The sequence below is a fragment of the Epargyreus clarus genome, unplaced genomic scaffold (assembly GCF_041222505.1).
Source record: "Epargyreus clarus isolate Ecla_fem2 unplaced genomic scaffold, WU_Ecla_fem_2.2 ptg000006l, whole genome shotgun sequence".
Classification (NCBI taxonomy): domain Eukaryota; kingdom Metazoa; phylum Arthropoda; class Insecta; order Lepidoptera; family Hesperiidae; genus Epargyreus; species Epargyreus clarus.
This window is the reverse complement of record NW_027332214.1, coordinates 1,784,412-1,799,585: the sequence shown is the minus strand read 5'-3', so window position 1 is coordinate 1,799,585 and position 15,174 is coordinate 1,784,412. Positions and strand designations below refer to the sequence as shown.

The 15,174-nt window shown below is 38.9% G+C and overlaps 1 protein-coding gene across 3 annotated transcripts in view; it reads right to left on the bottom strand.

Annotated features, from left to right (window-relative positions):
* Positions 1 to 3,781: 3,781 nt before the first annotated feature.
* The window catches only part of LOC140742647 (cyclin-dependent kinase-like 4), a 40,104-nt gene continuing 28,711 nt past the window's right edge, over positions 3,782 to 15,174 (bottom strand). For 2 of the 3 annotated variants that reach the window (XM_073073592.1, XM_073073594.1), the window contains exons 5-9: positions 8,516 to 8,623; positions 8,135 to 8,277; positions 7,683 to 7,778; positions 7,127 to 7,258; positions 3,782 to 4,032 (exon numbers count right to left, since the gene is read on the bottom strand). In XM_073073592.1, the coding sequence (XP_072929693.1) occupies positions 3,928 to 4,032; positions 7,127 to 7,258; positions 7,683 to 7,778; positions 8,135 to 8,277; positions 8,516 to 8,623 (584 nt within the window). In that variant the 3' untranslated portion in view covers positions 3,782 to 3,927. Of the gene's footprint in view, positions 4,033 to 6,610; positions 6,746 to 7,126; positions 7,259 to 7,682; positions 7,779 to 8,134; positions 8,278 to 8,515; positions 8,624 to 15,174 lie in introns of all 3 variants that reach the window. The other variant, XM_073073593.1, reaches the window with a different exon arrangement.

The window sequence follows — 15,174 nt, the reverse complement described above, 5'->3', positions numbered from 1 at the left end:
AAAACTATCAGTATAAAACGTTTTGTTACTCCGATAGCACAAATAAATATGAAACGTATTATTATTTTAAATATCTGTTAAATTTAAGACATATAAGCATTTATATAATCATTTATTGTTGATCAATAAAAAAATATATAATTGATAGCTAACTGGTAATTATATATTAAGCAAATGTTTAAATGGGATAAAACTATGAAACAATATTGATTAGGAATAACGAAACGCAGTATATTTGACGTCTTTACACTCGTTCGGAACTCAACTATTAACTTTAATCAGTAAAAAAAACAACAAGAAATAGGTACAAAAGCCAAACATGTAAAATGCAAAATTTCAACATGATTTAAGACATTACTACTTATAAATAATATACTACGCTTAGACGATTATTGATTACCATTTACCATCTTTTATTTTTTTGGATTCTCGGCGTAATACGCTGTCAGCTGCCACTTCTGTTGTCAAATCAATAAAATGTCAATGTCAAAGTTAACGAAACCTAACCAAATTAGTAAAATAATTGTAAATTCTTAAAAAAATACAAATATGAACGTCCGCCAATTTATTTCCAAAAATCTAGTTGTAATAGTCATGGTCCCAGTGATAATTGGGAGCCACTATGGATGGGTCAAGTTGCAGGAGAACGATGATCTCGTCAGCGCCGAAGATAGAAAGAAACTTCCGTTTCTGGTATATTTTCATGTTATACAAGTGGGTATACAGCCCATTTAAAGTTATGTGGCCATTGCCTTCCATCCTCTTCGCCGCCGTCTTCCTAGAGTATCACTAACTTGTCTGTACTCTTTTGCTAGGTTTAGCTCAACGTTCCACCTTAACACAAGATCCACTTTATGATTCAAAACAAGGCAGTACCACCTCAGACATTCTACTGCTGTGGCCATCATAGCTTAGTTCCATATTTCATTTGACATACAGTGTAAACTCCATGTAACGTCACTCGATTTAACGGCAAACTCTCTAAAGCGTCAAAAACAATTGGCTTAGTTGGTTTAGCTTGTATTCCATACAATGATACACTCTACATAGCATCAGACCCACTCTCAATAACGACCACAATTGAGTAATAAAAAGTACCTTTTAAGTTGCTAAAATTAGTAAAAACTGCGCACCTGTGTACGTTCTTTTGTCGTTTTATTATCCTAGCCCGCAATAAACTCGACTGTCGGCATCATGCATACAAAACTTTTTAAGAAATTCGTTATTTTGTTTACAAATTGGATTGCTTGCACGTGTAGACTGTGGTGACTAATAAGTAGGAGTCATGGATTACAACGTTATCATATTCTTAGTTGCTCACAAACTTGCAAACTGTAAACATGGCTAGTAAAAGAAAATCACTGTGTATTGATGAAAAAGTTTTACTGATACGCGCTATAGAAACGGGAGAGAAGATAAGTGATGTTGGCAAACGCTGTGGATTTAGTCGCTCTACCGTGTCCACAATATGGAAAAATAAAGAAAAAATTCTACAAGCTGAGGGCGAGGGAAAATCTTCCAAAAAATTAAAGAAACCTAAATACGAAGATTTGGATCAATCTATACTATTATGGTTTCACCGACAACGCCAGAATAATATGCCTATGTCGGGACCACTCGTGAAAGCGAAGGCGGAGAATTTTGCTGAAGAACTTGGTTTAACTTCTTTTAAAGCATCAGAAGGATGGCTCGGAAAATTCAAGCAACATCATCATATCAACTATGGTAAAATAAGTGGCGAAGCACGAAGTGTTGATACGAATGTGACTCATGATTGGATTACTAGAGTGTGGTCAAAATTCATAGACAAATACGCCCCAAGTGACATTTTCAATGCTGATGAAGCAGGAATTTTCTATAAGTTGACTCCAGACAAAACTCTGAAGTTCAAAGGGGAAAAGTGTGTAGGAGGAAAGCTTTCCAAGGAACGTATTACGGTGCTTTTGGCTGCTAATATGGATGGCACAGAAAAAAAAAGGCTAATGGTAATAGGCAAATCAAAAAATCCGCGTTGTTTTAAGAACATTAAAAAATTGCCAGTGACGTATAAAGCTAATAAATCAGCTTGGATGACCAGTCAACTTTTTGAAGAAGAAGTGCGAAAGTGGGATGCAGAATTAAAGGGACGAAAAATTTTACTTCTTGTTGACAACTGCCCTGCCCGCCCATTTATATCAAACCTTCAAAACATAGAGTTGGCATTTCTTCCTCCAAATACGACTAGTATCTTACAGCCAATGGACCAGAGTGTGATTAAAAGCCTCAAGGGTCACTACAGAAGGAAATTATTGATGGAGCTAGTCGAATCTGAAGGTAAAACTTCTGTTAATATGCTGCATGCAGTAAATTTTTTATCTGAAGCCTGGAAAGAAGTGACACCCACAACTATACAGCACTCTTTTCGACATGCTGGACTTTGTACCAATTCTACGATTGATGAGGTGGACACAGAACCTCAGTTTGATAGCGACGACGACCTTCCATTAACTGAGTGGATTCAACAGGTCAACATGGCAGAAAATACGGTAAATCTTCAAACCTACATCGAAGTAGACGACTGCCTGCTTACAACGGCTTCACTCACAGACATAGAAATTTTGGATTCAGTGAGAAAAACTGAGGATCAAGAACAAGATGAAGAAGATGAGACGGATGAGCTTGAGTCTCCACCGAGCATTAAAGAAGCTCTGAAAGCGGCAAAATTATTGGAAAATTACTTCCTTTGTCACCAAGATGCCTCAATATCAGAAGATATGAATAAAATAATTAAAAAAATACAACAAAATTACTGGTGCAGCAAAAGACGTCAAACAAAAATAACAGACTACACGCAATAGCGTTCAAATAAGATTCTTTTTTATATACATAATTACTAACACTAGACTGAAATAAACTTTTTCTTTTTCTAATTCTGATTTTTCTTCTCTCCATTTAACGACCACTCTCTATAACGCCATAAAATGCACAGTCCCTTCAGTGTCGTTATATAGAGTTTACACTGTATTTCAATAACAATTATTATTGGTATAAAAACAAAGACAAGGCATGCTATGAATCATAATACTAATTCCATTTTATAATCCCTTAAATGATTTAAATAAAAAGTTAAATATGTTAAATAAACAACTGTCAGATTCTACTAGTAGAATTAGATCAAGACATTAAAAACATTTATTTTTTTCAGAAACACAAGGAGTAAAATACAGAATAAATATGGTTGATGATTACATGTAAATAGGAGACCTGAGCATCATTAAATTAGTGTATGTTATAATAGCTAGTAACTTATGAAATAAAGATTTAAATATTTATATTTAAAATTTAGTTTTTATCACCCAATTTTTTTCAGTATTATTTTATATGAAAAGAGGTGCATTTGATCAGCATGGACTATTTTAAGTCTGCTCCAAACATATGGAGACCCTTTTTATGCACTGTTGGAATAGACAAAAAGGCATGACACAAAAAGTATGGCATAAAAGGTGACACATATGTAAAACTATATGAATATTAACCTAAATTAAATATATACAATTTTATTTTCTTGTGTTAAATTTTCATACATTTTCTTACTCTACTTTATTTTCATCATTGTTATATTACCCATAAGTAAAATTGCCACTAAAATTTTTGCAGGCTTTGAAGTAGAACCTGGAGAAATGAAAATTTCCAAATATCTCCCTTTCAAAAGTATCTATGCATTTTGGGACATCTATTTCTAATTTTTATTCTTAATAAAATACATAAGATAGAGGAACGACCAAAGAAAAAAACAACCACAAATAATTTAAAGTCGTTTATTCTAGAAACAATTTTCGATGTATGATTTGGGCCCGTAACTCGAGTTCAAAGAGCTGTCTTAAGCAGAGAAAAGTAGACATCGGTAAGCTAAGATAGCTACATGCGATGTCTGGAGGGCGCCGCTAGTCATATGGTGGGAAGGTGGCCGCGCGCCTCCAGCTCCGCCTTCTTGCCCTTCGGCTGCGCGCGCTCCGTCACTATCAGTTGCGGCAACAGCGGGGATGATTGTATCTGCGGATGAGATTTGTTTTAATTTAAGAGTCACAGAGCAGCAAGATTTTATATTCCTACTAGCTGACTCGGCAAACGTTGTGTTGCCATATAAATAAAAAAGATGTTAAGGGTGAACCACACTCATCACTTAGGGGTATGAAATATAGATAGTACCCGATTCTCAGACCTACTGAATATGCATGTAAAATTTGGTCAAAATCGGTAAAACCATTACGGAGGAGTACTGTAACTAACATTGTGACACGAGAATTTTATATATAACTTACAGGAGTAAGTAATAGGTAATGGCAATATATTATTTCAAAAGATATAGTCCGCGCCAAACTGCTAGTCCGCTCTGAAATAGTTGCGACAGATAGTTATACAATTTACTATGGCGAAGCATTTCTATATTCAGAGCGGACTAGCAGTTTTACGCGGACTATACCTTTGGCTATCACCGCAGAAAGGCAGTTTCAGTGTTGCCAACTCTCAAAAATATTTATCCCTAAACTGAAGTCGAAACCCCCTATAATTGCATTAATTATTTGAAAATTCCCCTAAAAATATATTACACTTTTTTTTGGGATGCCGTGCCACCTTATGACCCGTTTTCCGTTTTTTTTTTTTTTTTTTAGCCCCGCCGTGCCGGCTCAGAACATGTTTGTTTTGGACGCCGTGCAAGATTATGTAACGTTTCCCGTTTTTTTTTTTTTTTTTTGCTCGCCGCGCCTTTACAAAACCCCTAAAAATACCCCTAGACATATAAAACCCCTAGAAAAATCCCATACCACTCATTTACCCCCTAAATCTGGGGGGAAAACCCCTAAGTTGGCAACCGTGGGCAGTTTATACATTGTACCTACTCTTACAATTCCTATCCAATCCTATCTAATGGAAACTAAAAAGTTATCCTGTCAATTCCCGTAAAAATAAAGAGCTCTTTCATAGATTACCACTATCTTGTTTGATTTAATATGTTACAATATAGTCATAATAACAAAATGAGTTCAGGGAATTACCGACATTTTAACATGACAACATGTACGTAATGTAGGTACATTGTACAATACAAAACCTCAAAAACTCAAATATTAACTTAATATTATTCTAGGAACAATTGTGCAGAGGTTGCGACTTGCGAAATATTAATATTCATTTTAATATATTGAAAGACAATAAAAATAATAATGTTTAGTCAAATACCTACATATTAAAGTTCTTTACATTTGCCTTGACATTTTTTTCAACACGTGCAATTAAACATAATAATTCATTACCAACTTTATTAGCCTTTACACCTCTGCGATTGCAAATTGCAAATACTTGTAATTTTTAGACATATTGTGTTATATGTACCTACATATTTAAATGCTAATTTGCATTTTACCAAAACGTATTTTTTGCCATGTTTCATCATCATCATCAACCCATTACTATTTCCCACTGCTGGGCACGGGAGCCCTCTCAGAATGAGAAGGATTAGGCCATAGGCTAAGTGGGAATTGGTAGATTTTACATACCTTTGACACTTTTTTTTATTTCTCAAGGCATGCAGACTTCCTCACTTTACAATGTTTTACTTCAGCGTTTAAGCAAGAAATATTTGTAATAAGCACATAAGTTTAAAATCAGAGGTGCCTGGTACTTGAACTTCGGACCCCTCGATCGAGAGTCCGAATTTCTTAACCACTAGGCTATCACTGCTTCCTTTTTACAAATTTTCAATGTCCTGTATCTAAGTTTGTAGGTATATTATCTCAATAGTGACTTGGCCGCGTTAGGCATAACTTGATATTGTAATTTAATACCGACATTTTCAATTTGTCTTTCGCTGAAGTGACAAGAATGTTTATAATCTATAAACGTATAATTCTAATTTATAATAAATATATAAATTAATAAACGAGTAGGTAAGATGCAAAAACTATTATTTTCGATTAAATTATTTATTAAATCAAGTTTTATAGTACCGAAATAGCTAAGAAGGATAATGAACATTAAAATTTTATAAAGCTTAGCTATAAAACGAATACTTATCTAATTATTTATGGTAATTAATCAGACATAATTAAGTACTTAAGTTTATTAATTAATTTGTCGATTGAATAAAGTCCAAATTGCTAAATTAGTTAGGTACCTATTTTACAAAATAATTTTAATGTTGTAGTATTAGTTTTAAGTATTTAAAGTTTAAAGCAAAGATATAGTGTAAACATATAAAACGAATACTTAAATGCAAATTAATATATAATAATTATCTGTAAATATATGGTATTTTCAAGTAGAAATATATATTTTTCATATAGGTAAATATATATGTTTCATATAGGTAATTATTTTTGTACTGCCATAGACATATAGAGATATCAGAAAAACATAACTTATGTTAAAATTATTATGCAGAAAACATGGACTTTTTAAATACCACTCGATTCGCATACGACAATACGTGTCTACGTAGGGTTTAACAAATCTATTAATACTCTAAACATAATATGAATAACTATACTAAACACAATAGAGTAACAATTTTACACTAAACTACAACTACGGCTGCTACATTTCATTATTACGATATTAGTCAGCCATTCACCTCACGTAGTCAGCGACACTGGTCCAATGACACTATTTATTGTCATTTCCCTTTGCCCTTGCCCTTCTTGGGGATCGGATCCGTGCGCTGAGTGGAAGAATCGTCTTGGGTTTGATCACGGTGGGTGAAGTCACGCTATATTTAAAAAAATGGTTTGTAAGGTTCTTAGGAGTATAAGGGATAGGGTACTGTGATATAGGTACATAAGATACCCATAGAGACGAAATATATGTTGGGTTTGTAAGAAAGCGCTGCTGGTTATTGAGTTGGACAATAAGCAGAGTCGTTTAGAGGAGGTATGCAATAATACAGGGATAATGCATTTATAATTCGTAGCACCACTACCAAACCCATTTCTGCTGTGTAGTATGAGTATTGTGCTCTAATGTATACTAGTTTGAAGCATTTGGCAACATATAAATCTGTGTTACTTAATGTTACATCATCATCATCATCTTTTGACCATCTTCATAATCAAACATAGGTCACTTTCATCTTTAAAAAATGCAATCTCACCTGGGCTCGTCTGGCCTTCTCATATTCCTCGTGGTCTGAATGCGGCACCGTGAACAGAAAGTTTTCGAAGATGGGATGCCGCAGAAGCTGCTCGCATGTCCACCTCATCATGGGGTCCTTGTCCAGGCATTTCTGGAAATTATAAACACAAAATTTAGGAAAGGCAGAAATTCAGGCGACAAGACTAACTTAAAAGTGGTGCAACACTTTGTGGTTTTAATAGCTACGGCACTTGCGCTGAACGTGTCTCTGCTTTATAATAGTAGTATCAACTAATCCATTTCAATTGTGGTAATTGTTGTTCCATAGAGTGGTATCTACTTATAGCAGACAGCATCTGTGGTCAATATCTGATATTAATTTAATCTTACCTGGATTTGATTATAGTTGTCCATGACCGACAGGAGTCACTTACTATCAGGTGGACTCCCTGCTCGTTAAATATTTCTATATTTTAAGCAATATGCATTTATAGGTAATTATACCTACATATAAAATTTTAGAAAAATCACGAAGACCTATAAACGCTGAACCTTCTACTTAAATGAACAGTTACCTGCAAGAAGTCTATTATAAGTTCATTATGTGCGTATCGTTGGGGAATCTTCTTCTCTAACGGCTCTAGTGTAGTCGGTTCTGGTAACGCCATACCCTGTAGAAATGTAATTTTTTATCAAAATTTTTGGTTATAACAGACAACGCATATCTTAAACCGCTGTTTGCGAAAGAGTGATAACATAATTGGGCGTCGGACTTGATATTTTGGAAAGCCCCCAGGGAGGCTAATTTTATATAAGTAAAGCCATTACATAGTATCTTTACCATTACAAAGTCCACATATTTCTATGAGAGTATCAGTAAAACCTTTTCAGCTGCGTTCAAAGTTAGCATATTAATATTGATTGAAAATAAATGTTCGAAAGTGAGTTGTTTTTTCCTAACAAGACCTTTGTCTTGAGGTCAATTAGATTTAAATTGAACTTTAGATGGTAAGGTATAGTGCCAAACCTGAAAGAAGGTATTCTGTGAGAAAATGGTCATGTGCCTCGGGAGCAGGTCGCCCAGGGTCTTCCTGATGAGGTACAGCTGGTCGAGGTCGCTCTTGCCCGGCCAGAGCGCTTCGCTTGATAGCAACTCCGCGAATACACAACCTGTTAAAGCATTATGAAATCACGCAGCTTGAGAACTTTAAGGAACACTTACTACAAAAAAAAATTTAACAAAAAAATACAACCGACTTCTATGTCACTACAAAGTAAAAAATAATTGAAATAAATGTTGGTTTAGTACATATTTCTGAAGTCGGCGCTCATGGAAAGCTATACACAATAGATTTGCAGAATACGACAGATCTTAAGACTATTACACCACTATGATAGTACACCCTACCTATTGCCCACACGTCAACGGGCGTGCTGTACATGGTGTCGCCGACCAGCAGCTCGGGCGCGCGGTACCAGCGCGTGGCCACGTAGTCCGTGTAGCTCTCGCCAGGACCTGGGCATGTATATCGAAAGAGCTGTTAGTTACGCACTCTAGTCATTTCTTGTTTGACAGCTACACGTTGTATTATGACTGTGATGGGTTAACTGGGCAAGGTACGAGGATAATTCTATCCTTGGTATGCGTTTTATAATGAGGACCAGTCCTATGGACCTCTGGGATTGATCCAGATCAATCGAACCAAGAGTTCGATATCGATAAAATACAATGACAAAATTCTAGTTACTAAACGAGAACGACAATCAGAGGCACTATATGTACATTTTTATGGGCGATCAAGTTGACCAGCTGTCGACTTGATTGATTGAGTTTTGAATTGAAGCTCATACTAAGGTTAGTGACCGCTAGAAGTTTTGTCATGCGCGCAGCCATGTTTCAAGGAGCAAAATAAGCAGCGGTCGCGGTTGTTATCATTAGGAAACAGAAACCTTGTCGTACTTATGGGCGGTTTGAAAATATCCAACAAGGGTTTTTAAACATAAATAGATAGAGCTGCGATATAATCTCCCTCATGGTCACTAACCCACACTTTCCATATGATAAACATTGTTTGTCCATAGTTTGTATAAAGCAATTTTCTATATAGATCTCAGTTCTCAGGTCAGATGTAGAAAATGAAACGAAGTACCAAATTAACTATAAAACATCTAAGTACCGATATCCAAAACCTACAATGCTTGATAATACTACGTAATGAAAATGCTTGCATTTGCACATCACTTAAAATCTGACAGAAAGGATTCCCATTTGAAAATTCTGGAAAAAAATGGTACAATGATTCTAAATGTGAAACGTCGACGGTAAGTAAACCTTTTTGTGCCATGAACCTTTCAGGGCATTGCATTTACTTGTATTTACTCGTCTATTTGTGTGACGCGTCACGCAAACCCGACATCCATTCTTGGGCATTGCATGCTCGATCTGATAACCTCCAAGATGGATGGACATAAGACAAGCTATTAAACACAATTACTCTTCCTGTTTTGAAAGCGCGGACACCATCTCTACACCTATTTATGTTTTAACAGCGGTGTGAAGTTGTTCTGGTTTGAAGGGCATAGGAAAGCAGGTATCATTATTATTCTTTCAAGTAACAATGCACGATGCACGTCCAAGTGATGCTGTGGACCTTTTTTTTTTTTTTTTTGTTTACGAGGGGGAAACCTTCAAAAGGTACCCAGTGTCGTGGGAGCGACGTAGGGTTATGTGGGATTCTTACCGCACTAAAACCCCCCCGGTGGCCGTCCTCGGCGCTGCGTAGAGGGCTCCGGGATCTCCAAAGGAACGCAACCGGAGCCCTCTTAGCGCGTTGCCCCGTCGGTCCGCCCAGGTGAGCTTGGCGCTCGCCACACCGTCTGGTGCGTACGACGGTATACGACCACACATACCGCCGTCCTTCCCGGGGCCGCTGGCTGGGCGGTTCGAGCTCCCACTCTTGCCACCCGCAACCCCGGAAGCCCCCTTTTAGTCGCCTCTTACGACAGGCAGGGGATACCGTAGCCCTATTCTGGTCCCGAAACTACAGGGACAGATGCTGTGGACCTGGAGTGGGATTAGTATCATACTTAATGGTCATACTTTTATGGTCATATAGCCGTATATCGCTCACATTCACATTCACATTGCCGTGAAATGATGGTTTAGGCGACTAAGAAAAGAAATCCCGAATACTAGAATCCTGATTCAAACAAGTAAATTAAATGAATATATGTACCTAACTTTGTATATGGATATGTTCTTAATACATAATTACGTATTTAGGTAGGCATCTGTAACACAACTGCACAGACGCCGTCAGACACCTACCGTGAGCTATCAGTACAATAGCCACTAAAAGAATATTTTGTCTTTTGGCGTCAGTAACGGCACGCGGCTTACACGCTCAATGTCTGTAGATGTAAGTGAACCCTTAAACACAAATTAAGCTTTTACTATATCTAAAGTTTAGAGGACACAATCTACTCTACGCACTATAACACGCCCAACCACATTCCTAAAGTACATTATATCATTATGGCCTCAAAAGTGTTATATGTGACATGTTTTTCATCTCGACATAGTTCAGCAAGTCACGTTATGATGTCACACTCACAAGAAATCAATCTTGGCGTAAGGTCTTAGAAAAAATGTTATTATAAGACATTAGTTATTATATCTACACAACTAATCATAGATGTAATTGTTTACCACATTGTAAGCGATAGATATTGCAATTGAAAGATGACTAAACCAGTGTAGTTAGACCGAGGAAGCACCGTTACCATGCCTACTTCTAGTGTGAAGCAGCTTTTGCGTTTATGTGGAAAGGTGTAGATGCTGCCTGACTTAGGTACATTTAAGACGATCACCTTAGTCACATCTTTATCTATAAGATAAAGATGTATTGCTACTATAAAGAACAGAAGATTTCCCTGAAGACTATTTCTTCAGGTAAAACTTCTGTTCTTTATGTAGTTACAGATGTCCATGGGCGGCTGTGATCACTGTGATGTAGACTTTATTATGGCACAAACATATGACTCTACAATCTATGTTACAAATCTGAAAACATACAATATTTTTATCTTACTTATTTACATTCTTAAGTAACGTCTAGATATTTTCCCTTTTTCTGTAATCATAATATAAAACTTACATACCTACGCGATAGAGGTACTCAATAAAGGTAGATTGATGTGACATTTTAAACGACGTTGCATTTCTATAAGAGTATTTCATATAGGTACATTTTATCCAAAATATAAGACGGAAATATCATATTCAAGCATAACTAAGTGTGGCCGGATACAGTTAGTTAAGTATTTATAATTTGGATTCTCTAAACGCTACGGTTCGTTAGTTCTGACATAATTATGGCACTTATCTAATTAGAGAGCTGGTTTAATAATAGAGCAGGAAGATGGTCCTTTGAGTGCTTTAAAACCGTTAGAACTAGTTAGATCGGCTTTAATGAGAAATTTGCATACGCACTTAGATAGGCAGAGACAAACAATCTGAAAACGTGTTTTTATGTTTTGCTGACATGCAAATGAAATTAAAATGTCAGTTATTTTGAGATAACGGACGTACCCTTTTCAGTAATTTCTCAGCTAGCATAATTTTGAATTTTGAAGGTGGTAGAACCCTTTGTGGTTCGACTCCGGCGGCACCACCGCCACACCTATTTCAACCTAATAACAGCAGTGTTAAGCGCTGCTGTGTTCCGGTTTGAAGGGTGTGGTAAGGGAGACAGACTTTTCCGAGGCGTTCCAGCTTAGTCCTCAGGGGTAGCGGCGCATCTGTGGCCGACCTCAGGTAGGAATATCTAATCCTATCTGGGGTTGATTACAGATGTCCATGGGCGGCAGTAGCCACTTACCATCAGGTGGACTGCATGCTCGTCTGCTACTCTTATATTATAAAAAAAAAAAAAAAAAAAAAAAAAAAAAAATTATAATATTAAAATTTATAATATTTCACACAATTTCACACTAATATGTCTTGTAATATAAATATATTCCATTTGTGTTCATTTTTATTCCTAGTATATGTTTATTTTTGTTGACGTATACATATCGTCCTGCATATTTTCTGCTTTACCCAAAGGTTGACTGGTACAGAATGCTTCTAGCATTAAGTCCGCCTTTTATACCAATTTTTATGGTATAATAAAGTCCTAAATAAATAAATAAATTATATTCCATAGTATAAGTGTCTGATAGTCTTAATATAATCTATCTGTAGTCATTTGACTAGCTTCCTCCTCCGGTGATTAGTGGATAAAGATTAAAATAGGTATTTTTACCTCGCGAAAGTTACAAATGTCGTTTTATTATTGAATATCTTTATAACCATCTAAGTTGTTTTAAGTAATTACATAGGTCCTATGTTCACACACGCACGGTAATTAACTACATAAACGATTTTCCTAAGCTGACATTTAAGAGAGAAATACAGACATTTTTGGTACAGTAGAATAAAAATGTATTTTATTTGAAAAACGGCTAATGCGTCACTTTAACACATATATTATGTAATACCTACAATCTACATATTCACAAGGTCCCGCTCACGAAGAAATTCCTTAACAAGCCATTAATCAAAATGGTGGACCGGATAACAAACGAGCCTAAAATAACTTTGCGAAAATAAGTTTCATACATATTAGGTGCGTCAGCAGAATTACATAATCAATTATGTAATTTATTTAGGAGCCTTCAAACTTGCTCCAAAGTCTTCGATCATTAATACTATTACGGACGACAACGGCCTAAGAATTTAAATGTAAATGTTGATTAATGTAACTTGTGTATGTAATTAAGACTATGTAAATAAGACATTTTATTGCAATAGATATAAGTCCTACGTAATAAGAATAGATATGTAAGAGTAGGATAGCAATAGAGTGTAAGCATAGAATTGTAAGAGTAAGACAGGCTATGTTAGAAAGGGACGGCAATAGGACGCGGTTGCTGACTGAGCCTGCGCCTGTTGCGGTACCCAAAATAAGTACTTAAGCTCGCCTTTTTGTATGGAAAAGTCACTCTGCGTTTGAACGCCAGACCGAGCAGCCCCGCCTGCTCGCGCTCTAGTGTTTCCTAACCCAGAATTTTCTCTGGCCTTTCGGCCGGTTCTCGCCTACTCGATATTATCGATAGCGGTCCGTGCTTTGTTTATTGCCAATTTATTGGGAATAAACAAAACTCACGTCCCGACGCGTTTGAGTTGGTGGATACCTAACGGTGCCAACGAAACCAGCTAGCGTTGACCCGGTGCGCTTCTCAGACCTCTCGGCCTGAGAGAAACCGGCAGACCCGATCCCACTGCACTTGGGCTATCCCAAGGGTGACGGTAGCAGTTACTTTCCCTTAGGGGTAATTGCATTTCCCTCCCCCTCCCCGTTAGCTCCCTGCCTCGGCAGGGAGGCATCCCAGGTTACCATGGCCTACATGGTAACAGATAGGTTTTTCGAGGCTCTGTCCTCCCTCTTGAGCAAGGAGCTCAATCGCCCATTTGACTCAGTCAAACTCCGCTCCCTTTGCGAGCCCTTAAAATCCGTAACGGATCCCCTGTCCGTTACTGATTCACCCGCATCCCCTGATGCCACCCCGAGACACGAGATGGACTTCGATGCCACCTCGCTCAAACGCCCCGCCTCCTCCGACGAATCGTCGGAGCACACCCTCATCACCGCCCCCTCCTCCGACGACGACCAGGGTTTCACCCCTGTCAAGTCGAGGAAGACCAAGAAACGACCGGTGAAACGCGTCGCTAAGGCGACAAGTGAAACCTCTTCCGAGGCCTCTTTCGAAGCCACCCCAGCCCCAGCGGCCCCCGCTCTGGCCCCCGTGCCAAAAGCCTCCACTCTGGCCCCCGTGCCAAAAACCTCCACCGAGCCCCAGAGCTCAACCCCCGCGGCTAAGCCCGCCAAGCCAGCCACGCGCTGCGAACCGGCACTTGCCAAGTGCAAACCGCCCCCACACATTTTCTTCAGAGATAAGTCGAAATGGTCCGACTTCTCTAAAACCCTAGTGGAAAAACAGATCCACTACACCAAGGCACGTAACCTTCGCGACTCCATTCGCGTTTCATGCCCCACCACCGAGGACTTCAGGAGCCTCATTAGGCTCCTAACTCACCTTCAACTCCCGTACCACACGTACGCTTTAGAAGAGGACCGCAAAATCAAAGCGGTCCTTAGGGGTCTCCCCTACGAGCTTCCCACCGACGAAATCCTAACGGATCTAGTCAACCAAGGGTTCCCCGTGGAAGGTGTACACAAGTTGTACAACCGCAACGGGGTCAAATACCCTCTAGCCCTGGCCATTCTAGCCAAGACCCCGTCCTCCAAGGACATTTTCAAGGAGAAGGAGCTCACAATCTGTGGCCTTTCTGAGATCAAGGTGGAACCACCTAACAAGCGTGGCTACCCTGCCCAGTGCCACCGCTGCCAGCTTTACGGCCATGCAGCGGCGAACTGCACTGCCCCCCCAAGGTGCGTCAAGTGCCTAGAACCCCACGCCACACGTGAGTGCAAGAGAACTCGTGAAGACGAGTCCCCTCCTGCCTGCGTGCTATGCACCACTTCAGGGCTCCCGGCTAACTACCGTGGCTGCCCTAAAGCCCCCCGTCCCGCTCAAAAGAAGGTTGCTAAAAAGCAGCCCTCGAAAGCAGGCCCACCTCCGGTCAATTCGACCAATTTCCCGCGGCTAGGGGCCTCCAAAACCCCAACCGCTCCCATGAGTTGGAGGAAAGTCGCTCCCGCGACCGCCCCACCAACCCCGGCCCCTAAGGCCACTCCCACTCCCCGTCCCACCCAAGACGCATCGGTAAGGGAACATATCATGTTCCTTAAGGACTGCGTCAAGGGCGTGAACCTCGACGAGATCATACTCGTCTCGCAAAAGATGCGTAACGCCAGCCAGGCGGAGCGCATCGCAATCTACTCTGAACACCTAGCGTTGTTCAAGTCCATTCAATGAGTAACGTTCATACTCAACCCCTTCATCCCGGTCGTCAAAAACCTAAAGGCGTCTCGCTTATCTCCTTCAATGCACGAGGTCTTA